At 45.3% G+C, this 25,699-nt stretch overlaps 2 protein-coding genes across 4 annotated transcripts in view; both read right to left on the bottom strand.

The window, feature by feature from the left end:
• The window catches only part of Gadl1 (glutamate decarboxylase-like 1), a 178,069-nt gene that overhangs the window by 14,290 nt on the left and 138,080 nt on the right, over positions 1-25,699 (bottom strand).
• LOC148004369 (uncharacterized) lies at positions 7,449-17,521 on the bottom strand (the record flags this gene model as incomplete). Its single annotated transcript, XM_087564304.1, has 3 exons — positions 7,449-7,488; positions 16,680-16,806; positions 17,026-17,521. Coding segments are annotated over 3 exons (663 nt in total), but the record flags the coding sequence as incomplete, so codon positions are not given.

Below are 25,699 nucleotides of genomic sequence, written 5' to 3'. Positions count from 1 at the left end.
TTGGCCTCAACACTCATTACCCTAATCCACCAACAATGGGGTTTGACATTGTTAATGGAGACAGCCCTCCCGCAATCCTGGGAAGTGTACTGGTAGTGTTAGCATTACATGGAAATGGGACGGAAGTCTTGACTTCAGAATCTAGTCACTGAAAGCCCTGTGTCCTACAAATCACTAAGACTTTGGGCCTGGAAATTCATTTTAGCCAATTGATCTGAGTATGGGAACCCCCATGTTAAAGGAACAAAAAGAATTAGTGGGCTGGCACACAGCTTTCATTGGCTCTGCTTCCATAGGAGCGGAGCTTGGGAAATAGCCTGAGGCTCACCCTTGGACAATGAACCAACAAGAGGGCAAACATTTTGTGTAGAAGCAGACTTCTCTCTCTCTCTCTCTCTCTCTCTCTCTCTCTCTCTCTCTCTCTCTCTCTCTCTTTGTTTTTGGACTCTTCCTCACCTGAGAGAGAGTCTAGTTCTTGCCCACCATATATCCCATAGTTAGGAAGGCTGACATAGTAAAACAACAATTCAGTTGGGGTGAAGGAAGAAAACAAACATTGCAATGATGGGGGGAAATGAGCTAGATTTATCATATCAGAAGGATTTTCTGTAAATGTGGTGCTGTGTTTTTTGATGTTCCAGCAGCCATCATTGCAGGGTTGTGGAAATAAAGTCTTATAAAAAGATTTACTTCTGTGCCCCTGTGCATGTGTGTATATGCCATATGTTTGCAAGTGCCTGGAGAGGCCAGAAGAGGGCATTGGGTCCCATGGAGCTGGAGTTCCAGTCAGTTGTGAGTCAACCAATCTGGGTGCTGGGAACCGAACTTGGGTCTTCTGGACCCAAGTGCTGCTCTTAACCACTTAGTTATATTTCCAGACTCCAACAATAATATGTTTGAACATGGAAAGACAGAAGAGTCCTGAGACATTGTGTTCTGAAAAAATACTGCTTGGGTTAAAAAGTTTCCACTTTCCATTTTCTCAGGCTATTTTTGGTAGCATGCACATGATATGTGCTTGAGAACACATGTGTGTCTACCGCTGATGCCTTCCAGGTCCCCATGGGCTTGTTATGATCCTTAGATGAAGCTCATCACCACTGGGATGAGTGAATCACAGGGCAATCAGGTTATGAGACAAATTCGGATCTGATCTGTTTATGATGACAGATAGACCACAGCCATAAGCAAGCCATTTTTCCTCCTAGGACTTTAGCATCTACAGTCTTGGATGATCTGCAATTTCTTTCCATAGATAAGCCTCTAGACCTCAAGTACAACACACACACACACACACACACACACACACACACACACACACACACACACACAGAGTCAGAAAGACAGATACATACACTCACATAGCCAGACAGACAAAGACACATTCATGAATACATAGACAGAGAGATACAGGCCTCCCCCACCCCTGCACACATATCCCCCAAACCTGCCCCCCTCACACACATTCTAGTCTCCTTTACTACTGACAGCCATGAATGAGTCAACTTGGTATAGGTCTGTCAGGATGATGATGTGTTTGTGTAGCTGAATAATAAAGAAGGAAGAGAAAGAGAAAAGAAGCGGAATGTGGAATTAAATTAAATTGGAAGCAACACTCTTATTCATTCTGGTAAGGGATAAAGTCATATCAATTCATACATCTCTTTAGACTTTTTTTTGGGGGGGGGGTGTGTGAGAAATCTTCAAATCCAATTTCTCCTGAAAAGGCAGCCTCTGTCATATTTTTCCAAATCAAATTAATGTGTCAGTATTTTAAAAACAGTATATTATCACTTGCTTTGAAAGGAAAGTTCTAGGCATGGAATGTGGCCAGAATAGTCAAGTAAAGTGCAGGGTTTAATCATTTCCACAGACTTATCTCTTTTAAAACGATTTATGTGCATTTGTGCCTCTGAATGTATCTATGGATGCCACCTGAGTGCAGGTGACTTCAGAGGCTAGGAGAGGGTGTTCTATCTCCCTGGAGCTGCAGTTAGAGGCAGCTGTGAGTGCCTGATGCAGGTGCTGGTCCTCTGGAGGATTGACTCTGAGCCATCTCGCCAGTCCCAGATTTAGTCTATTTCCCCCTTTCACCTATTTGTCCTTTCTGTCTAAAATCTGAGTTACATAACTTGTCGAGATTGTGGCCAGGGGCTGGGGGTTGGGACTATCTCCTTTAGATGCCAACAGCGAGTGAGTGAATTTGGCCCTGATTCACTGAACTGGCAGAGGTCAGTAATGATGGGTCTCTCCAAACTTTCTGACAATCACACAGAACTGTTCCATGACTTCAAAATGCTTCCGGTTAGAGCGCCTCAAATATATTTACAAGGATGGTCTACCAAACGCCTAGCAACAAGCAGACTTCATTATTCATCTGGAGATGAGGAAAGGGAAGTAGTTGGGGAGGGAGGCGCACTCTTCTGCCTTCCCCCGGACGGAACGCTGGCACGGGGGCTATGGATTGACTCGGAACGCCATCTAGTGAAGGATCAGGAGAAGTGCAAAGAAAAATTCCAAACCGGGTCCTGATTCAATTGTCCTTTGGGACTATTTTAAACCTGTCTGAAAACAGTGACAAGTCTCACTTGGGGCTGCTTACCTCTAGTCACAACTATTCAGGGGGCTGAGGAAGGAGGTCAAATGTCAAGGTTAGCCTGGCCACCGAGTTCAAGACCCGCATGGGCAACTTTGGGAGACTTTGTCTAAAATAAAGTTAGTCAAATAAGGGGCCTGATAATCAAGTCTGTACGGATGTGGGCACTTTCGTAGGACTTACAAGGTACCAGCCTTAATCCATAGAACTGACCTCTGTCCCCCAAAATAATGATATGAGCATGTGGTGGTGGTTGGGGGACATGGGGCACAGGTACAGTTCTGAAGACACACCTTTTGTTTGAAATAGGTTCTCTCATTGGTCTGGAATTTGACAGGTGAGCCTGGCTAACGGGCCGGCAGCTTTGATACCTCACTGAACTAGGATTTCACACAGGCGACTCACCCAGCTTTTTGCCTGGGTTCTAAATGCAGGTCCTCATCTCCAACTCCCCCCAGCCTTGGGACTTTCTAGGCTATGAAAGAGTCACAAAGCACAAGGACTTTAGCACAGACCAGATTCAACTCGGTTGCCTACCTGCCCCTCAGGATAGGTAGACCAGCAAGCTCCCTGACAGCGCTCTTGTGCTGGCGTCTCTGAGATTGGAGTCAGCAGGGCCCTAACTTCCTCCCACAGCCTCTGTGATGGGAATGAGACATAAGGACCTGAGGAGGTGGATACCAGGCTGCCAGCATTTTGAAGCGAGCCTCTGACAGCCATGGTGGTCTTCAGTGAAGAGGTCCTTGTGTAAGAGATCCCAGCTATCGAAAAATTAAAAATCGTCTGGCCGCAATAGTTTCCACCGGAAAAATCAGGACCAATAGGACCTTTTTGCAGCAGGCCACCCTCAAAGGGCACTCAAGAAATACCGCTCCGTTCAATTAGAGGTGTCAGCGAAAGTTTTTAACCCCAGGAAGAGAGCTGAATATAATTCAACTCTCACATTTTTTTTTTCTGTTGACAGCTGAGCAGCCGCAGGAATGGTTCCTTTCATTCTGAACCTCTCTCCCTGCCTCGATGTCCATCCATCTCTGTGAATCTGGTTCTGTGCTTTCTCCTAACTGAACAAATGCTATGTGGCATTTCTCTCAGATTCTCACAGTGGAAGAGAAAGCGAAAGAACGACACTCCAGAACTCCACGCTGTGGTGCCTCTGCCAGAGCTAACCATCAATCTTTCCCACCTGACTTTGCTCTCAACCGTTCTGATTTTCAAACAAACACAACCACCAACGCAGCAGCCTCCACTGTGGCCACTGCCACCAAACCTCACCTTATCCTTTCTGTTTCAAGCCTGTTTGCTTCTTCACCCCATTGTTCTGAGGGGATTTAGAGTCACCCGGGAAACTCACCTCTGAGAGGGCATTTTCTGAAGGGACTGGCGAAGGGGAAGAAGACTCGGCTAGAACATGTGTGTGAGCGCCTCACGGACGGGGATCCTGAACACAATGGAAGGGGGAACAGAGAGGGGAAACAGAGAGATGCGGCTGGAAGTGTCATTCACTAAGCTCCCCTCTGAGTCTGCTCAGACATGGGGACCCTGGCTGCACACGCCTGTCACCATGATCTCAGTGATGGACCCTTACACACTCCTCTTCAGTGAGGTTCTGGTTGTCAGGAATTTGGTGACAATGACAAGAAAAAACCATTAATATTCTAGGTGGGAGACTTGGTACTTGAGACAATGGTTTCAACTTTTTGTCTTATAGGAAACTTAGAATAATTTCAATAGAGAGATCCATGACTTGCAAGTAACGCCTACCCCCACCTTTTTCTCCTTTAGCATGAATTATCCTATAATGCCCCTCTCACCCCTGCTCTGACATACTTTAGTTAGTGGGTGATGAGGAGGGTTTGAAATTGCAGGAAGAAGAATACGTAATCAGGGATGCTGGTTTTCCCAGGGGAGACTGGATGTGTGTGTGTGTGTGTGTGTGTGTGTGTGTGTGTGTGTGTGTGTGAGATCCGGTTGTCATGGTTACAGCAGCCACATGTCCCAAAGTGTCCTGAGTGGGAGCATCTGTATGCTGTGGTCACCAGACCCACATAGTCTACTTTAGAAATGACTTTTCTGTTTCCTTATGTGTGCGTGTAGACTTGTACACTTGCGTGTTGCCCCTGTGGAGTTCAGAAGAAGGCGCTGAGTCCTCGGGAGCTGGAGTTACAGGCAGTTGTGAGCTGCCTGGCTTGGGTCTGGGAAATTGGACTCAGCTGCTTTGTAAGAGCAGTACTCACTCTTATGGGATGAACCTGCCTCGAGCCCCTGCCGCTCTCATAGTATGGAGTCTTCAGTGGTGGACAGAGTGAAAAGGCAAGCACCCATCTATGGGCCTGTTAGCCACACCTCGATTCAATCTCCTTCTGTTTAGTTTGCCTAAATTCCAGTTCTACCTGTTGTTCCACCATCCCCCACAGATGAATCTGTGTGCAATGTCGTCTTACACATCCTGTGAATTCCAACTGATGCTTCTATATTCTGAAAAAGTCCTCTTAAGTAGAGTTTCCACCTCTCATTTTCTTCCCTTTCTCCCCATAGCCAATCAGCAAACACAACTATTACATAATTACTCACATCAGCACACTACATATGTACACACAGGTGGCCCCATGATTAAGAGCACTTACTGCTGCTCAATGAATCTGAGTTCAGTTCCCAACACCCAGTCACTGGGCAGCTTACAACCTCCTGTCACTGCAGCTCCAGGGGATCTTATACCCCTTCTAGCCTCCCTGTGTACCTATGTGCATGTGTGTGCATGCATGTGTGCACATTTGAGTACACACACACACACACACATAAATAAATGCACACCCACTTTTCATTAACAGCAAACACTAGGGCCCATGGGATTGGTAATCATTACTTCATATGTGATTAGGAATCATGGGAAAGTATCTGACTTACAGGGCAACCATGTACATGTGTTCTATGCTGAAATTAATAATTATTGAAGCAGGTGAAAAGAGAAGTGTGCGTTGAGGTGAAGAAACCCTGGCATAAGCAAACCAAAGGCATCAGACAGAAGCCCCAAAGCTCTAGATTGACTGGAGGTCTCTGCAGAAGACAGTCTAAGATAGAGATTTAAAGAGAGAGAATTTGAGAGAATTTCTGACATGTTTACTGTGGAGCCTTCCCCCACATGTTCTCTACCAAAGCTACGTCCCAAGGACACCGAGGAAAATCCATTAGATTTGTTGTGCTGGTGCCCCCCAGTGGTCTCACCATTTCCCTGAGTTTGGGCTTTGGAAAAAAGCCTGTAGAAATCTTGGCATAGGTTTCCACCCTGGCTTTGACACAAACGTAAAAATCAATAAAACCGAGGCTTGTTTTCTTCCCCCTCAACACACTCAACACATACACACACAAGCTTGTTTTGAGCCCTCTGCTCCCAGAGAGTGACTGGACAAAGGTAGTATTAAAAAAATATTCAAGGATGGTTGTTTGCGTAAGGAAGGAAGGGGTACTAAGAGGACAGGGCCCCTCGAGAGGCTGCAGCACAGCCAAGATCATTGCATCACAGCACCCTCGAGGCTTCTCACTGCTTTCACAAAGAGGCGTTGGGATGGGGAACCTTGCTGTCTGGATCACCACAGGAACACATCTTTGGGTATGCCCATGAGGATGTGCCTATGCTGAGTTAAATGAGGAGGGAAGACCATTTGGGCAGCACCATTCCATGGCTTAAGTTACCAGACTTCACCACACAGAGAAAGCAAGGTGGTCATCAGCATGAATCTCTCTCTGCTCCCTGACTGGCGATGCAGCGCGACCTCAAGCTCCTGCCCTGCCAAGAGGGGTTAGAGCCTCAAACTCTGAACCAAAACAAACCTTGCTTCTTTAAATCGCTTTGTGTTTTCCACAGCGAAGAATAGCACCTTATGCTAGCACATGGCTGTGGCGCACAGCATGCCTTCAATCCCAGCAGCCCCTTGGCAGACAGAGGCAAGCGGATCTGTGTGAGCGTACACCCAGCTTAGTCTGCTTAGCGACTCCCAGGTTACCCGGTGAGACACTGTCTGCAGAAACAGTGCTTGTTCTAGTGGATGGGACAATTATTTCTCAAGTTCTCAAATCCGTGACTACTAAGATAAGAGACTGATGGGCTGGCTGAGTGGGACGGCAGGCAGCAGTAAGCTGGTGGGGCCTCGGCATCAGGAGGAAATTGGAACTCTTCGCTGCTGCTGGCCAGTTCTAACCACTTCTGAGCACTCTATCATTGTGTATGAACGACTATCAAATAGGAGGTAGCTTCGTATATGTGATGGAGACATCTTAACAGTCATCTCAATCAACTTCCGTTAAAAAAAACAAACCAAAAATGCCACCACCCATAAACGTACACGGGGTTTCCTCACACAGGCAAGGAAGCGACCAACGGCCATCCTGACGTCAGTCTTCTCGATTGAACTGCCCAGAGTAACTGTTTTGTCCCGGTATTAGTGAAAATACATCTTGTGCTTCACCCCACTGTTTCACCCCAACCCTCTACCCCCAATCCCGGCCCTGCTGACCACATCCTACTAAGCAGAATACAGTTTTAGTTTGGAGCCCTCTGTTGTTTTACAGCATAAAGCAAATTGTTTTAACCAGCCTTTGAGCCTTTGGAAACAAATCTTTAGAAATGGCCACCCCTTGGCCTGCTTCTAGCTTGATGAGATTTCGAGTCTGGGCCCTTTGAGCCATCTCCTGCTTCTCTCCAGGTAGGGAGTCCCATCTGGAAAGAGTCTCTTCTTCACTGATCCGACCTTCGCTGAGTGACCTGGGATATTGGAACCCAAAACTAAATAGGCCTATTTCCATCTCCCCAGACCCTGGAAAGACCCTTCCAGAACAAGGCAAAAAAAGCAGTGTATCAGTTTGTCAGTGTGAAGTCCTCCGAGGGTGCTTTCCTCCTGGGTTACAAAGACAAGCGTGAGGCGGGGTCCGGGAGTCGGTTGTTCTATTTTTATCGATATGTCCTGAGAACCCCACAGGGACATCTTTTGGGAAGTAAATGGTAATTATGTGCAAGTGATACAATAAAACTTCTCATGGAATAACAGATCTCTCCAGGAGAGAAGAAGGGGCGGTCTGGGGCTTCGTTTTGAAAGCGGTGCAACCGTAATGAGGAGCAGCTCAAAGCTTCTACCCTAAAGGGATGTGGGAAAGAGCGGTGCCCGCTCCACCGCCAGCGAGGACCGCCTAGAGCATCAAGAGCCTGGGGCTCAGATTCCATGGCTGACCCGACAGATCTAAGGAGTGTGTCACCTCCGTGCTTAAGCTTCATGGTGTAGAAGATATTTAAATGTAAATGAGCTAAGAATACAATACAAATTTTACTGCCCAGGAGCTCCAGTTCTGTCCAAATCGAGGCCAGTGAGACAAATGAAGCTTTGGCTTATTTGCTGAGGTGAACAGACAGACGCTGGCTAGCGAAGATGAAATTACCAAGGATTTAACTAAAAACTAATCTTCGCCTTACTGAGGGCCAACAACCATAGGGTAGTGGTGGCCTCCCTCCCTCTCTTCCTGCCTCCTTCCTTTCCTCTCCCCTCTTTCTCCATCCATTCTCTCCTTTCTTTTTAAGTAGTTTTCTGGGAAATAGTCTGACATCTGCTTTGAGAGCGATTAAGTTTGCTAACTGATGAAACATCCAAGATGGAAAGTCCAAGAGGCTTCCTTGTTCTCAAGGAAGGCACAGCAGGGGAGAGCCACTCCAGCATCACCACAGAAGATTCTAGAAAAAAAAACTGCTGTCTGCTCCTGAGAAAGTCCAGAGAATTATCACCTGTATCAAGAGTGGACCTTCACCTCGGGGTGTAAAAAGACAGGTGTCATTGTGGAACAATGACCACAGAAAAGCCCTGATACCATCAAAAAACGACACAGTCTATTCCTAGAGTCTGTCCCAACTGCATTTGCCTGGAAACACCAAGAGGTGATTATTGACTGAAAGATCCACACAGAGATGCTGGCCAAATGAAGCCATCAGCCTGTTTCGTTAGAGAGGTTGCACTCTTGTTATTAGAATAAGAAGAGCCTTGGAAGAAGACACCATTGTAAGAGATGTGGGGAGTCTGGGGAGATAGTTTTATACCTTCTGTACATATGAGAGGACTAGAGTTTGAAGCTCTAGTAAATACCAGGTGGCAGTGGCAGCCTGCCTGGAATCCCAGCCCCAGGAGGGCAGAGACAAGGCGTTTCGGGGCTTTACTGCTGTGAACAGACACCATGACCAAGGCAACTCTTATAAAGGACAGCATTTAATTGGGGCTGGCTTACAGGTTCAGAGGTTCACTCCATTATCATCAAGGTGGGAGCATGGCAACATCCAGGCAGATGTGGGGCTGGAGGAGCTGAGAGTTCTACATCTTGTTCTGAAGGCAAACAGAAGACTGACTTCCAGATAGCTAGGAGGAGGGTCGTAAAACTCACACCTACAGTGACACACTTCCTCCAACAAGACTACACCTACTCCAACAAGGCCACACCTCCAAATAGTGATACTCCCTGGGTCTAGCATCTTCAAACCACCACACAAGGGATCCCTGACCAAGCTGGCCATCTAGAAGATTGAATCAGCCAGTTCAGGGTTCAAGTGAGAGGCGCTGCCTCAAACTATAAGGTAAGGAGAGACCAAGGAAGATACCAGATATTAGCTCCTGTCCTCCACACTCACACCTGCATGTACACATACACACCTAACTCAAACAAAATAAATACAAAAACATTTAGGATTTCCTGTGTGCTTGCTTTCCTTGAGCTCTCTTCATTTTGTGCTGTTCATGACTGAACCCAGTTTCCACTGGCTAGATAAACACTCTACTGTTGTGCTGTATCCCTGGCCCCCAAACTTAAAATTTCCATATAGAAAAAAATGTTAATAAGCCCAATTACTTTTTGCCGGCATTAGTATAAACATAAAGATAACCCATATATAAAATCATATACTAATATCATTAATATTAAAAATATATTAAAATATTTTAATATATTTTTATATTAATATATTTTAAATTAAATATATTTTTAATATTAAAATATATTAAACTAAGGGGTAGATGAAGACACCTCCTTCTCTCTGGCAACTTCTTGGGACTGTTCTCCGAGAGATACTTCCTCTGCCATTGAGATAAGATACCTTGCATTTCTCTCTTTAAGAGATGCCAATGGTGGAGAATGCTTGCCAGGAAGGGCCAGTAACATGGTTATATATTTGTCTGTCTGCATTCTCCACTTGACCAGAAGGAAGGGAGCCCTCCTCACCCATGGCCTGGCCGTCTGAGTAATCTCAGTGCAGGTATGATAAATGTACAAGAGAAAGGAATGCATGTAGTGTCCGAGACATTATGCTGAGAATGCTCTCAAGGCTCTCTCTGTTGTTCCTGGTAACAGAAGAGCTAAGTTTACGTTCTCGCCGTCTTCAAATTCTGAGTCGTTCAACCCATGCTGTTCTGTGTCCTCACATGCAAAACGCGAATACTAAAAACAAAGTATGACCTTATAGGGTTCTCACATGTAGCCACCGAGATTGCAGGTATGGAAACATCGATTAAGCCATAAAGCACTATGCACTATATAAAGTCACGGAGTCAAGTGTCTTTATAGTACAACACTTGCAAGTCCTGTGTTGATTATCTAATGATATTGGTTGCTTTCCTCATTGCGATGACAAAAGGCAAGAAGCAACATAAGGGGCTGGAGGGATGGTTCAGTATCTAAAGGTTCTGACTGCTCCTCTAGGGGATCCATGACGGGCAACTCACAACCCTGTAGCTGCAGCTCCAGGGAATCTGACCCCCACTTCTGCCCACTGTGGGCACCTGCATTCACCTGCACATGCCCACACATAGACACGTGTGCACGCACATAATTTTACAGTATTATTATTTTGAGAAGCAATTTAAAGGAGGAAGAATTTATTTGGGCTCGCAGTTTGAGTGGCACAGTCTATCATGGTGAGAGAGGCACTCAGGGATGCAATACTGCTTCTGCACTGAGGAAGCAGAGTGTGGGTGAGAACCACAACTGGGGCCCAACACTTCTTTATGCAACGTGATTTTAACATCCCTCCATTGAGAGACATGACCATCTCCTCCTCCACCTAATCTGGGTTGATCTTGCAGAACTTCTCAGCCCATAGAAAATCGTTGATGGTGTATTGGTTCTGAGTGCAGACCTCAAGACTTCTTACAAATACTCCCTTGCTCTCTTGGGCCCTTCCTGTCCCGGGACCACCAGCTTGGATTACCTGTCAGAGGGCGAGAGGTTACACAGCTGCTCACCCCACTGTTCCAGACCAGACCACCGTGGTTCAACAACTGCAAAGCTTAGCTCCTGACCCACAGTCAACTGCACACATGAAAAAACGGGTCAGCCCAAACCAGAAGGACCACCCAGAAGACAGCAACCTATAGCAACCACTGAGTTGGGGTGGTTTGTTCTGTGAAACAATAGCAAACCCATGGCTTCCTATGAGTATACCCATAAATGTGTTCTGGAAGATGGAGGGACTCGGGCAGATGATGATGATGATGATGATGATGATGATGATGATGATGATGTGTGTGTGTGTGTGTGTGTGTGTGTGTGTGTGTTGAATCATCAAGGGTATGCTCCACTCTCCCCTTAGCTTCCTTCAGCTTATTCAGAGTCATTTGAGGAGCAGCTGCAGGCTGACCTCAGTCTGAGGGCTGGAAGCTGCCCCTCTCAGCAGAAAAACTGCCTTCATTCACAGAACGCTGGGCACGGCTGCACTTCTGCTTCCAAGACACGTTTAAAGGGAAAGTAAGAAATGACTTCCAGGCCACTATCAAATCTCTCTTTATGCATGCCGTTTCTCTCAAATATAGCTTCTGAAATCAACCTGACCTGTCTGACATTTAAAACTCAGCTGATGCAGGAGATCAGGAAGGTGTTAGTTAGCAGAAGTAGACAGGGGACAGATGAGGCCCCTGAAGCTGACGGCCCATAAAGCCGTCAATGCACAGGGACGTTTGCATTGAAAGTGGAAAGGGGATTTGAGAAGAGGTGGAAGGGCAGACCGCGTGTGGGGACGGCTGAGTCCGTGAAGTGTTTGCCCCACAAACATTAGGGTCTGACCTCAGATCCCTAGTAGTCACGTAAGAGGCTGAGGGTGCTGGCTCGCACCTGTAGTCCCAGCCATCTCAGCACTGGGTGGAAGAGACGGGGGTCGTCGGGGGGTCTCTAGGGCTAGCTCTCCAGCTAATCTAGCCAATCAGCAACCTCCATGCTTAGTAAGTCCTGGAAGAAAATAGGTGGGGTGATTGGGGAAGGCACCTTACATTGACCTTGGGATTTCACAAAACACACATGCCACATGCATGGAACTAGAAATTATGTACACATTTGCTCACACATTCACACACACACACACTCACATACACACCCACATACACACTCACAGACACATACACACACACACCCACATACACACTCACAGACACATACACACACCCACATACACACTCACACACACACACAAATATACACCCTTACATACTCACACACATATGCACATACATACACACATACACACACACTCACACACACTCACACATATACACCCATACATACTCACACACATATACACCCATACATACTCACACACATATGCACATACATACACACATACACACACACTCACACACACACATATACACCCATACATACACACATATACACCCATACATACTCACACACATATACACATACATACACATACACACATACACAAACGCATAAATACACACACACTCATATATACTCACACACATACACACATACATACACACACATATACACACACATATATATATATACACTAATACACACACACATACACACATACACACATATATACACCCACACTCACACATATACACACATATACACACACTCACACATACACACACATATACACACACTCACACATACACTTATGCACATATACATACATACACACACATACATACACACATACACACTTATGTATATACATACACATATACACACACTTATGCATTTACACACATGCCCATATGCACACACACATACAGACACACACACGCGCGCACACACACTAGCAGCAATGTTGTTCAGACAAATCATGAAAACTGAGAAATTTGAGAGCTTAAGGTGGCTGGGCTGGTATCCAGCCACAGAAAATGCAGGTGATTTTTATAGCCTGCTCTGATGTGTACTAAGATACACAGTTTCCAATAATTTAAACTTCATTCTTCCAACTGTTCCAGGAACTAGGTGTTATTAAAGCTATGCTACAGATGAGGCTTGGGCAGGTAAAGTGATTTCACCAGGAAGGTTTTATAAGGTGGTTTTGTTTGTTTTCAGAGCCTAGAGCAAAATCAAACGTGGGTGATGGCAGAGGACTTTTTTCTCTTACCATTTTTTGAATTCTAAACCTCGGTTTACACAATACACTTTGCCTCTGAGCACAGTATTTGGTGACACTTTTCTAAGAGTAATATGTATGCAGTAGTCTGAATTATGCACCCATCTCTGTGGTGAATCCCCTTCTTAGAAGGTTAGTGGAGCACTCTGGCCCTGATGGGCACTCTCCTTAGATTATCACTTTGCCTCCCATCCTGGTTCTTTTTTCCAAATCTTGGTGTGTTTGGGTTGGTGGTTGGGGGGCTAAACCCCGCTTGTTCCGAGTGAGTGCTGGGGGGCTGGGAGAGAGGCCTTCTCCAGGAGATTTATGTGCAGCTCTTTACAACCAAGGCCTCCCTTCCAGTCGATCCTTGATGAAGAGACAGCCTTTCTTGTCGAAACTGTTTTATTTGTTGGCAAATAAATAAAACAGGGATTAAATACCTTTTGTGGGAAGGATTACCCAGTTTGTTGGGTGAACACTCGGGGTCGATCTAGATACCTCCTTAGCATGGAGAACTCCAGGGTTCTATGCTCCGTGACCGATTGCCGTGGCCCTCTCAGTGGGGTCTCATGGTTACATGTTTGAGGTCCTGTAGTTTGTCAGGGAGCTGGCCTCACAGCTACTACACTCAATTCTGAGTTTTACGGTGCTTGGGTTTACTCTACCAGTTCTTCTGTCTGGGGGCATGGCCCACTTGCCCCACACCTCACTCTGGGAATGTCAGAGATGAAGATTGTATGTGAATAGCATTACATGAGGCATAAGGTCAAATGCTCAAAAGTGTCACAAAGAGCACATGCAAGTTCTCCACGAATGTTTGACGGGAAGAGAAATTACTTTCCCTAAAAGCATGCACGCGTGTGTGTGCATGTGTGTGTGCATATGAAGGTGAGATGACAATCTGGAGTGATATCCCTCAGGATCTGTCCACCTTATTTCTGAGAGACACGATCTCTTGTTGACCTGGAGCCAGTGGATTAGCCTAGGTTGGCTGTTCAGCAAGCCTGTTCATGTCCTCAGTGCTGGGATTACGTAATCTATACCTTTATACCAGGCTTTTTATAATGTGGGTAAAGTCAGATTTCCTAACTGAGCCATCTCCCCAGACCTTTCCTTGGGTTCTTCTTCTTGGCGACCCTGTCCAAGAACATCTATGCCCTTGTGTCTTCTCCACATTTGCTCCCTGATCTAAAGGTCACAAACCACTTCCATGATTGCTGTCCTTATCAAAGGCAGCCTTTCCCAAGACCCGGCACAAACGCCAACCCTTTAATAAAGTCTTTGTCTGAGCCTCGAGTGGAAGACAGAGTCTGGCTCAGCATTTTCCTGGTGTCTCTCCAAAGTATCTTTCAATCCAGCATAGACAGTGCTCCAAATTCCTTTGTAGCTAAGGGATCTGACATGATTGACAGCTGTCCTGTTGTAACTCCATGAGCTGTCATGTTAGAAGTAAGGGGGGAGAAGCAGCTTATCAGGGAACAGCTTTGTCTAGTGGGGATCATGGTGGGGGAATCTAGGGCTGGCACAGCTTTAGGGTACAGAGTTTAGAGGTGACTATACATTCAGGCGGGAACGGCCTGCTGGGCAGCCCAGGAGGGGAGCATGCGTTTGAGTCACCATTCCTGTTAGCTTCCTATGAATTTATGTAGTTTTTAAAAGTTTTATTTATGTTTTATGTATATGTTTGTGTGCACCATGTGAATGCACCACCCACAGAGATGAGAAGAGAACATTGGATCCCCCCAGACACTGGAGAAACAGTTGATTGTGAGTTACCATGTGGGTGCTGGAAATTGAACTGGCTTTTCTGCCAAAGGAGCTGAAGTTCTTAACCATGGAGCTGTATTTTTAGCCTTGAGCTCAGTCATTTTACTGACAAACATGAGTGCCCCTGCTAGGTAAGGAGCCACGTTTGTAATCACAACATGAAGTCTTACCACTATCAGCCTTGTGCTGGTTCTTTTTCTGTCGAACACCATGGCCAGAAACGACTTAAGGAAGAAATTCATTTTGATATAATATTCAGGGGGCTAGCGCCCCCATGAGAGTTGGGACAGCATAGCAACAGGAAGATACAGCGGCAGGAAGGAGCAGCGAGCTGAGGGATCACATCTCAATCCCATACAGGAACCAGAGAGAACAGGAATTGGAGTGATGTCATAAACTCTGAATGTCTGCCCTCAGTGACATATTTCCTCTAGCATCTCTAAAAGGTCTGTGACTTCTCCAGATAGCACCACACACTGGGAACCACATGTTCAAATTCGTGAGCCTGTGGAGGACATATCTAATTGGAAACACAACAGACAGATATCTATAGGGGATTGTTTATTAAATCCCATATTGCAAAACATGACCCAAACAGCATCTTGACATGTGGTGGGTTCGTTTTTTGTTTTTTGTTTTTTTTTTTCAGAATGATCACCCTCATTTCTTCTCTACTATAGCAGAAACACTTTTCATCACACCACTGACACTGGATTTTATCCTACAGCTAGTTTTGGCTCCCATGAAGGTGGGGTGTGCCTTGCACACACTTGCAGTGTTGGGCTCAGCTATCCAACTTTCTTTGATTAAGAAAGTATTTAGTAGCTATGAGAGGACAGAGATGTGAAATGTTCCTGTCCCTCTGTCATGTCCCTCAGAAGCCCCTTCTCGTGTTTATAGGTCCAAGGAAGAGGGTAAGAAGTTAACAGAGCCATGTGAGTTAAGTCTGACACAAGGTAGTCATCTACCATCTTCCCCTTCCCTGCAGAGGGGGAGTGACTCATGCTCACTCTTCTGTGATTGACAGTGCTACAGTGTTACCACGACAATAAATTATATTTCTAGAAGGCAACAAAAGAAATTCTCTCCTCCCAAAAAGGTTTGCTGTATTAGAAACAGAAGGCACAACTTGTATCAAAAGTTAGACACTGCCCCAGATCCGCCTGCCCTCCACACTTAAATTTCTTTGATAATTAAAATCTCTCCCTTCCCCAACACCACCTAGCGTTGCCTTGAACGCACTGTATAGTTGAGAAATCACCTTAACTGCTGGTCCTCCTGGAACGTGTGAACCTTCACTGGGCAGAACACACTTCTTTCATTGCCATAGCAACAGACTAGCTAGCTATAGCTCTTTCCCTGTGTTTCCTTTAGCCCTCTAGACTTCATCCATAGGTGAGCCTCTTCCTCCATCCTTTGTCTCCTCTGTTTACCACTGGACTTGAATCTTTCTGGGAGGAACAGTCCACTTCTGTCTCCTTCAAGCCCTAAACTTTTCCTTCAGCCCTAACCATTATGATGTTCCAGCAGCCAATAGACTGTACCAGTCCCAAGCTTTTCCTAGAATCCCTTACACAAATGGGATGCCCAGAGACGCCACCTCAAGGACGTTTTCAGATTTGTTGTGTTGTCTTTTTCTTCTGATGACCATGTTCCAGGCTAACCACATACACACACACAGACACACAGACACACACAGAGACACACAGACACACACACAGACACACACACACAGACACACACACAGACACACAGACACACACAGACACACACACACAGACACACACACAGACACATACACACAGACACACAGACACACACACAGACACACACACAGACACACAGACACACACACAGACACACACACAGACACACACACACAGACACACAGACACACACACAGACACACACACAGACACACACAGACACACACAGACACACACACAGACACAGACACACACAGACACACACACAGACACATACACACAGACACACACAGACACACACAGACACACACAGACACACACACAGACACAGACACACACAGACACACACACAGACACACAGACACAGACACACACAGACATACACACAGACACACACACACACAGACACACAGACACACACACAGACACACACACAGACACACACACAGACACACAGAGACACATACACACACAGACACACACACACAGACACACACACACAGACACACACACAGACACACACACAGACATACAGATACATACACAGACACACACACAGACACACAGACACACAGACACACACACAGACACACACAGACACACACACACAGACATACAGATACATACACAGACACACACACAGACACACAGACACACAGACACACACACAGACACACACACACACAGACACATACACACACAGACACAGACACACACACAGACACATACACACACAGACACACAGACACACACACAGACACATACACACACAGACACACAGACACACACACAGACACACACACAGACACACACACACAGACACACACACAGACACATACACACACAGACACACAGACACACACACAGACACACACACAGACACACACACAGACACACAGACACACACACAGACACACACACAGACACACACACAGACACACACACAGACACACACACAGACACACAGAGACACATACACACACAGACACACACACACAGACACACACACAGACACACACACACAGACACACACACACAGACACACACACAGACACACACACACACAGACACACACACAGACACACAGACACACACACAGACACACAGAGACACACACACAGACACACACACACAGACACACACACACACACATACACACAGACACACACACAGACACACACACAGACACACACAGACACACACACAGACACACAGAGACACACACACAGACACACACACACACAGACACACACACACACATACACACAGACACACACACAGACTTACAGACACATACACACACAGACACACAGACACACACACACACACACACACACACACACACAGTCTTGGTGGTTAATATTTGTCCTCTCGCTAAGCCACACACAATAGCTACCAAACTCCTTACAGCTGTGATGGCTGTGGCTTTGACAGTCACTCGGGGAATTTTTCAGTTTTGCTGGAGGTTTTGTGTTAAAGAATACCAGTTGGAATAATTTTGAGACACAAAAATAAATAAATAAATAAATAAATAAATAAATAAATAAATAACCTTGCTAATTTGACTCTACACCGAACACATGTACTGCTTTCAGAATTTACTATATTCATAATGTTAAAAATTGAGAAGCAAGGGGCTATGGGAAGATGCGAGCCCCTAACCCATACTAACAGGAAACAGGACAGCAATGATCTAATGGAGCAGAGAAAGGGGACGCTGCAGCCAGTCCTACTTTGGTTAGCAGGATTAGAGGTTGATTTCCCATGCTGCCCTACTCAAAAAAAAAAAAATCAATGGCTAGTAAAAAAAATGTGAACGATATTAATTCAAACTGGCCAAACAAGGATTAAACTTCACCATGCGGAACACAGCCCATAAAAATATTTTGCAATTAGATTTCTTCTTCCAATCATGGAGGAGATACCTCATTTTTCCTGTGGGCATTGAAGGAAGGGCCACTGCACACAGCCAGCATGTAAATCAGGTATTACATGGGTGTTCTATTCACCCACTCCACAGGACCCAGCCTTCTAAACCGGCTGGACGCCCATCTCTTTGCGCATCACCGAGAGATGCTGTATTATGGACTGCCACAAGAATTCTGAGCAGAGAGTCCAGGGAGATGGCAGCTAGAGTCCGTCCAAGTTCCTCGCCAAGTGCATAGCTTGAGGCAATAGCTCGGTGGGTAGTCAGACAGCAGGGAGACCTGAGCTGAACAGGACACCCCGAAACTAGTGTGAAAAAGAACCAGGTGTGGAGGAACATGCCTGCAATCCTATCACTGAGGAGGTAGAGACAAGGGATTCCCCGGGGTTCACACAGAGAACCTGCCTCTGATAACAAGAGACATGGAATCTTGAGGAAACACACACACACCAGCACATACATATAAAATTGACTCTGCATAAATTCATTTGGTGGATTTTAGGTACGAAAAGGTTTCCCAGTATCCATGATACATGATGATACATGGGTACAGGGGCTCAGTGACAAAATGAGTGGTGGGAATCTCCCTTTAATTGTGTCTTGACCTTTTGGCTAAGATCAAGTGTGGAATCTCCCTCTAGCAGGCATCTGGTGTTAGGGGCTTGAGTGCACATGCATGTACCTGTGCACACGTGTATGCACACACCTACATACTTACGGAACCTTTCTATTGGAAATCAGAGGCAGAAAGTATATTGAGTAAAACATGCTTATAAGCTTGCAAAAGAGTTGATAAACGTCCAGTGTCTCCTTGTGGGGTGGGGCCAGCCTGTTACAGTGTAGAATTCAGGTATGTTTTTCATCTGTTTTTTTTTCATATAGTATACAAAGTTTCCAAGAAATCCCATGAGAACTTTGAACACAGGTTGAAGGACATTTTGTATCACAGATTTGGATATAATTGTATGTGCTTACACATGTAGGCATGTATATATATTTTGAAAATGTGAGAAAATTTATTTTCTACCAATTTTAAATTATGATATCAAGAAATCTGAAGATTAAGATATAAAAATAATGAAAACAATACATACAAGAGAAATCACCTTCTCACTGATTTTTTTTCCCTCCATAACAAAAAGAACTAACCTTTCAAAGGCAATTCCTATTTAGCTAAAGTTTAAACTTCTGAGGCAGGATTACTGGGTTTGAAGTATTTTATTCACCTCACATTTTATGCTAAGAGCATAGAAATTTTTATATAATAAATGTTTTATAAATATGATGTATCTTACAATTTACATAGTAAATAAATTTGCTTGTATTTACATTTGAAATACATCTTAGAATAAATTATTAAAGCAGTTTTATATTTGGCTTTATACCAAAATTTGAGTTAAAAATGCATTGCTTGGGAGCTGGGGATGGGGCAGAGTGATGGCCTGGTATGCTCCAAGTCCTGAGTTCAAGTCCCAGCACTGTTAGAAGAAGAGCTGCCTGAGAAATGTTTCAGTTTATCTCTCTCAAGTGATGACACAATTTAAAGCAAACAATCCTTTCAAAAGAGGGACAGCGTGCCATTACCAGGCCAAGGCATTCTCTCCGCCCAGACGGTAAGGGGATAGCGGCAGGAAGTCGGTTCTAACACCTGATTCGTTGGAGTCTGGTGTTTATGCTAAAACAAATCAGACTTTGGTTTTGCAACATTTCCGTGATTCCGTATGTACAATATAACAGTAGTGTAACAGGATAAAAATGGCAGGACATCTGCTGCAGCCCAAAGCCTGGTCTCTCCTCTTTTACTTCATCATAAAAGGCAGACTGTAATGATAGTTTTCCTAAGAAGCCTGAGGAGCATCTTCTTAATGAAATGACATGATTGGGGGATGGGAGTACATGAAAGGTGTCTGATGTTTTGCTTTTGGGATAGGGGTCTCACAATGTAGCCCTAGCTGTCCTGAAACTCAGTATGATGAAGACCAGGCTAGCCTCAAACTCACAGACATCTGCCTACCTCTGCCTCCCGAGTGCCTGGATTAAGTGTATATTTCATGCTTAGATAAATGTGTATTAATTATTTTAGTGTGTGTGCTAGTACACATGTGTGCAGTTCACATGTACATGTGGGCGTATGTGTGTATGTGTGTGTATGCAGTGTACATGTACTTGTTGGGGTATGTGTGCTTGTGTGTATGTATGTGTAAGAGTGTTTGCACACATATACAGTACACATGTACATGTGGTAGTATGTGTGCGTGTGTATGTATGACTGTGTGTGTGTGTGGTGCACATGTATATGTGAGGTATGTGTGCATGTGTGTATGCATGCATGTGGAGCCAAGATGAAATATCTTTATCATCCTTCTACACCTATCTACCTGGTTTATATATTTAAAGCATCCGTGTGTATACATGCTCATGTGAATAGATGAGAATGTCTGTGCACAAGTACGTGGCCAGAGACTGAAGGCAGACATCACCCTTGATTGCTCTCCACCATGTTTACTGAGACAGAATTTCAGACTGAAGGCTGGCTGGTCTAGCTGGAAAGTTCACCCAATGGATGCTCTGCTGTGGCCCCTGAGGGTGGGGTTACAGGGAAACCGTCTCATCTGCCTAGCTTTCCCATGGTTGGTGTTTCTATAGCACATGTTTTATCCACTGGGAATCTCCCACTCTAGCTCTTTTTCTGAGATGGTGTCTATCCTGGGCTTGAAAGTCACTGACGAGGGTAGGCTGTCTGTTGACTGAGTACCAGGAATCTGCCTCTGGCTACCTCCTCACATCTCTGGCTTCTTTACATGGCTTCTGGGGATCAAACTGAGGCTTTCCTGCTTGTATCCAAGTTCTTACTGACTGAATCTCTCCAAGCCCCCCCTCCAATTTCTAATTGGGAGCCCCATTCAGCAGGACTCGGCCTTGAACTTTGTGCACACTCAAGGCCGACTTCAAAGTCCCGATCCTCCTGCCTCCATACAGTACTGGGATTTCAAGAATGTATTGCCATGCCCCAACTTTCCTCACATTCTTTTTTGCACGAGTTCACAATCTGTCTTTAATTGTGTGTATATGTGAATGTCTGTGTGTGCGTTTGGGTTTGTGTGTATGAGTACAGGCAAAGGCCTGAAGAGGAGCTGGTCTCCCTGGGGCTGGAACAACACACGGTTCTGAGTCACCTAACACGTGTGCAGTGAAACAGACTCCGGTCTTTGGCAAGAGCATCAAGCTCTCTGATCTGCTGATCCATCTCTCCAGCCACTACTGTCACCATATTCTTGATGAAGTCATACACATAAAGAAATGCTTGAGAACTGCCCGGGCCGTCCAGGGTCCTAGCCAGTGAATGGCAGAGGTACTGGGGTATTCACTCATCTCTAGAGGCAGTAACTTAAAATGCTACTAAAAATTGTAACAAAGTATCCTTTTAAAAAAGACAAGAGAACTTTTTAAAGTTCGAAATACATATGCAAAACATTGAACACTCCCTTCGTGGGGCCAGCCGGAGAGTCGGCTCCTCCGAGGCTAAGGGCATCCGTTATCCTGGGCTAAGGGCATCCGTTATCCTCGCAGAGAAGCTGGTTTTGATTCCCAGCACCCACATGGTGATTCACAAACATCTATAACCCCAGCTCTGGGAGCCCCAATGCCCTGCACTGACCCACACAAGGCACACAATGTACACATGGATTCTTGTGGGTAAAATACTTACACATTTTATATAAAATGAATAACTCTAATTTTAAAATAAGTCATATTTTAATAAGCCACTTTACAAAAGAACAACAATAACAAAACTACTTCTGGCAGATTACAGATTACATTATAAAGCACTATTCTTCAAAGACCCATGGTTCCTGACCCCAGAACCGAAAACATGAATCACTAGAACAGATCGGGTGTCCAAAACTAGAATCAATTATTTCTTTAAAATATAGTACGCAGACAATACCAAATATGATACTAGTGGAAATAATTATTTAATAAATCAAATTGGAACATCTCTGCTCTAATTTGGGGAAATAATCAGATTGAATTAATATTTTACTCTGTACACAAAAACACCCTCCACATAGATGAAGGACTTAAACACAGAATACTGACTGATGGAAAGTCAGCAGGAGGTGGATTAGAATATTTATCAGGTCTGTGGAACCACAGTCGCGTCAGCTTTGAAGCCTCGGAATAAATCATGAGGAACAAGACTGACAGATTTGCATACATAAAAAATCCAAAACTTCTGTACAGAGAGGAAAGATCCAACAAGATTAAAATAAAGAGAGGCATTGTGCTACGGGCAGTATTTGCTTGCCAGGTAAGCAACCAGCATTTCTCAAACCCAAGCTGTGTACACCCTCGTTCAAATTTATCAGGGAAATATCTGATTTCAAAATGCAAATATGTAAAATATGAGAAAGCTAAGTACACAGATAGACGCAATCCATCACGAGGGGAAGACAAGAAAATCATTTGGCTGCTAGAACCTAACACAATACACAGCAGAGCAGACCCAGGACGTTATCACTGCCCTTTCTGAGTGACCCACCCCACTGACTACCAGTGACACCCAGTGTAGCCTCTCAGTGTAGAAGAAGGCTGTGTACTCTCTTCTGACTTTCAGAATTGCAAATGAGTCTCAACTTATTAAGGATTAATAGCATAGGGGCTACAGATATGGCTTAGTGGTTAAGAACAGATACTGCTCTTTCAAAGGAGTTTGGTTTCCTGTGTCTATGCCTAGCAGCTCACAACTTCCTTAACTCCAGCTCCATTGAAGTTAGTTTCCTCTACTGCATATTCACTCGCACGCACGTGCGCGCACACACATGTACACACACACACACAAGTACACACACATGTACGCACACATGCACACACAAACACATATATGCATACATGCATACACACACACATACACAATAATACAAAACCATCTTAGAGTAATTGCGATAGGCACAACCAGTCTTAACAGCCACACAAATTCTGCAATCAGCAATTGCATTTGGGGAGGTCTGCACTGTGGAAATAGCAACGCTCAAAAGCAGATGTGAGGATTCCAGGACTGAGGCCTTGCAGACAGCTCACTTGGTAGCGTACTTGGCTCAGGGGCACAAGGCCCTGTGTTTGATGCACAGCACTGCATAAGCTGGGTGTAGTGCACTAACTACAGCTACCTGGAAGGTAGGAGGCAGGAATATTAAAAGGCTTTTGCTGTCTTTGTCTGCACACCAAGGCTGAAGCCACCTGAGACACAGGAGACCCAGACTCAAAGAAACAAGGGAGGTGACACACACCTTAAATCTCAGCACTCATGAGGCAGAGGCAAGCAGATTGCCAAGACTGAGGCCAGCCAGGACTACATAGATATTTCCAGGTGATCCAAGCTACATCCTGAGACCTTGACACAAAGAAAGAGAGAGAGAGAGAGAGAGAGAGAGAGAGAGAGAGAGAGAGAGAGAGGGAGAGAAGAGGAAGAGGAAGAAGAAGAAGAAGAAGAAGAAGAAGAAGAAGAAGAAGAAGAAGAAGAAGAAGAGAGGAAGGCAAAGAAAGAAAGAAAGAAAGAAAGCATGAAAGAAAGGAAGAGAAAAAGAAGCAACGAAAGGATAGATGCCAGCAGGAAGATGTTCATCAATTGTTGTTTGCAGTGACCAAATATGGAGACACCCAAACACCCACACTTAATATAACTATGCAGAACTTGCCAGCTATAACTAAGATTTATAGATTACAGAAAAAATTATGGAGTGTTTTTCCTTTCTTTACTTCTGGTAGGATGGAGATAGAAAGATAGAGATGGATGGATGAGTAGATAGATGGATGGACAGACAGACAGGTCATGAAGGAGCTTGAGGGGACACATCAGGAAAAGAAAATCATGCCACCATCGCCATATCTCCTTTGTGCAAGCCTGACTTGTCTCTTTGCTTTGGAGAACAGTGTATGAGAAGGGGAAAGGAGGGACATTTGGGAAAGGGGGGAGATAGGAAGTGGGGGTAGGGCAGCAGCTGAGAGCAGTGACTGGGCAGGAGGATGAGGAGGATCCAGCTGTAAGGCAAACGAGGAAGAGCTGGCTGCTGTAGAGATGTGCAGAGGAGCAGAGGCACACATGCACAGGAGCACACATGCACAGGAGCACATATGCACATGAGGAGCACACATGCACATGAGCACAGAGGTGCACATGAAGAGCAGGGGCACACATGCACATGAGCACAGAGGCTCACATGCACAGGAGCACAGAGGCACACATGCACATGAGGATCAGGGGCACACGTGCACATGAGGAGCACAGAGGCGCACATGCACATGGGGTGCAGAGGCTCACATGCACAGGAGCACAGAGGCACACCTGAAGAGCACAGAGGCGCACATGCACATGGGGAGCAGAGGCACACATGAAGAGCACAGAGGCACACATGCACAGGAGCACAGAGGCACACATGAAGAGCACAGAGGCACACATGCACAGGAGGATCATACATGTACAGGAGCACAGAGGCACTCATGCACATGAGGAGCAGAGGCACACATGCCTCTGTGAAGAGAAGGAGCAGGTTGATCTTTTGGGAATTCTCTTCACCGCCTGCCTGGGTGGTCCTGATGGCGGTTGCTCTACAGTTCTGTACATTGTCTCCACAGAGCTAGTCCACAGCTCCGAGTGTTAATTCCCATCCAGGAACAAAGCAATGAGCAGAGCCACCAGCAGGGGGCAGCTTTGGTACTGGCAAAAGAGCTTCCAAGCTAATTGGAGAACCTTTTTTTTTTTTTTTTTTATTTCCTTGGGCACAGAGTCCATTCTTAATTCTGCAACAATAAATCCTCATTGTGTCCAGTGCAATCTCTCTAATGGCTATGCTGTGGGTATGAATTTTGCCCTGTAAATGCAGGTGCTCAAGAAATGTCACAATCCTTTATTTCCTCTAAACAAAAATCAAATCCAAGTCACACCACAGCCCTAGAAGTCCAGGCAGAAAGTCCATTCTCAGTAATGACTATGTTTCCCATGGACCCTGGGGGATCCTTTACAGACCTCACAGGTCAGAGGCCATCCTAGGGCTTAAGGGGACCTCTTCCTCTTCAGTGCTTGTCCCCTGTAGCCTTACCTCTCCTGGACCTGCCTCCCCATTCCCTGTTCTAAGCAGCTTCGAAAGTTAACCTTAGGTATTGGAAATACCCAGGAAGAGAGAAAGTCTTCAGGCCACGTAAGCCTCAAGAGAGGCGAGGAGCTAGAAGGCCTCATGGCATCCAGGGATGGGGAAGTGACAAGTTGCATCCAGGCATCTTAACTGCACTGTCAGTCCAGATATGCATGG

The sequence above is a fragment of the Rattus norvegicus genome, chromosome 8 (genome assembly GCF_021556685.1).
Source record: "Rattus norvegicus strain SHRSP/BbbUtx chromosome 8, alternate assembly SHRSP_T2T, whole genome shotgun sequence".
Lineage (NCBI taxonomy): Eukaryota > Metazoa > Chordata > Mammalia > Rodentia > Muridae > Rattus > Rattus norvegicus.
Note: the sequence above shows the minus strand (reverse complement) of the source record. Positions and strands in the feature narration are given on the sequence as shown.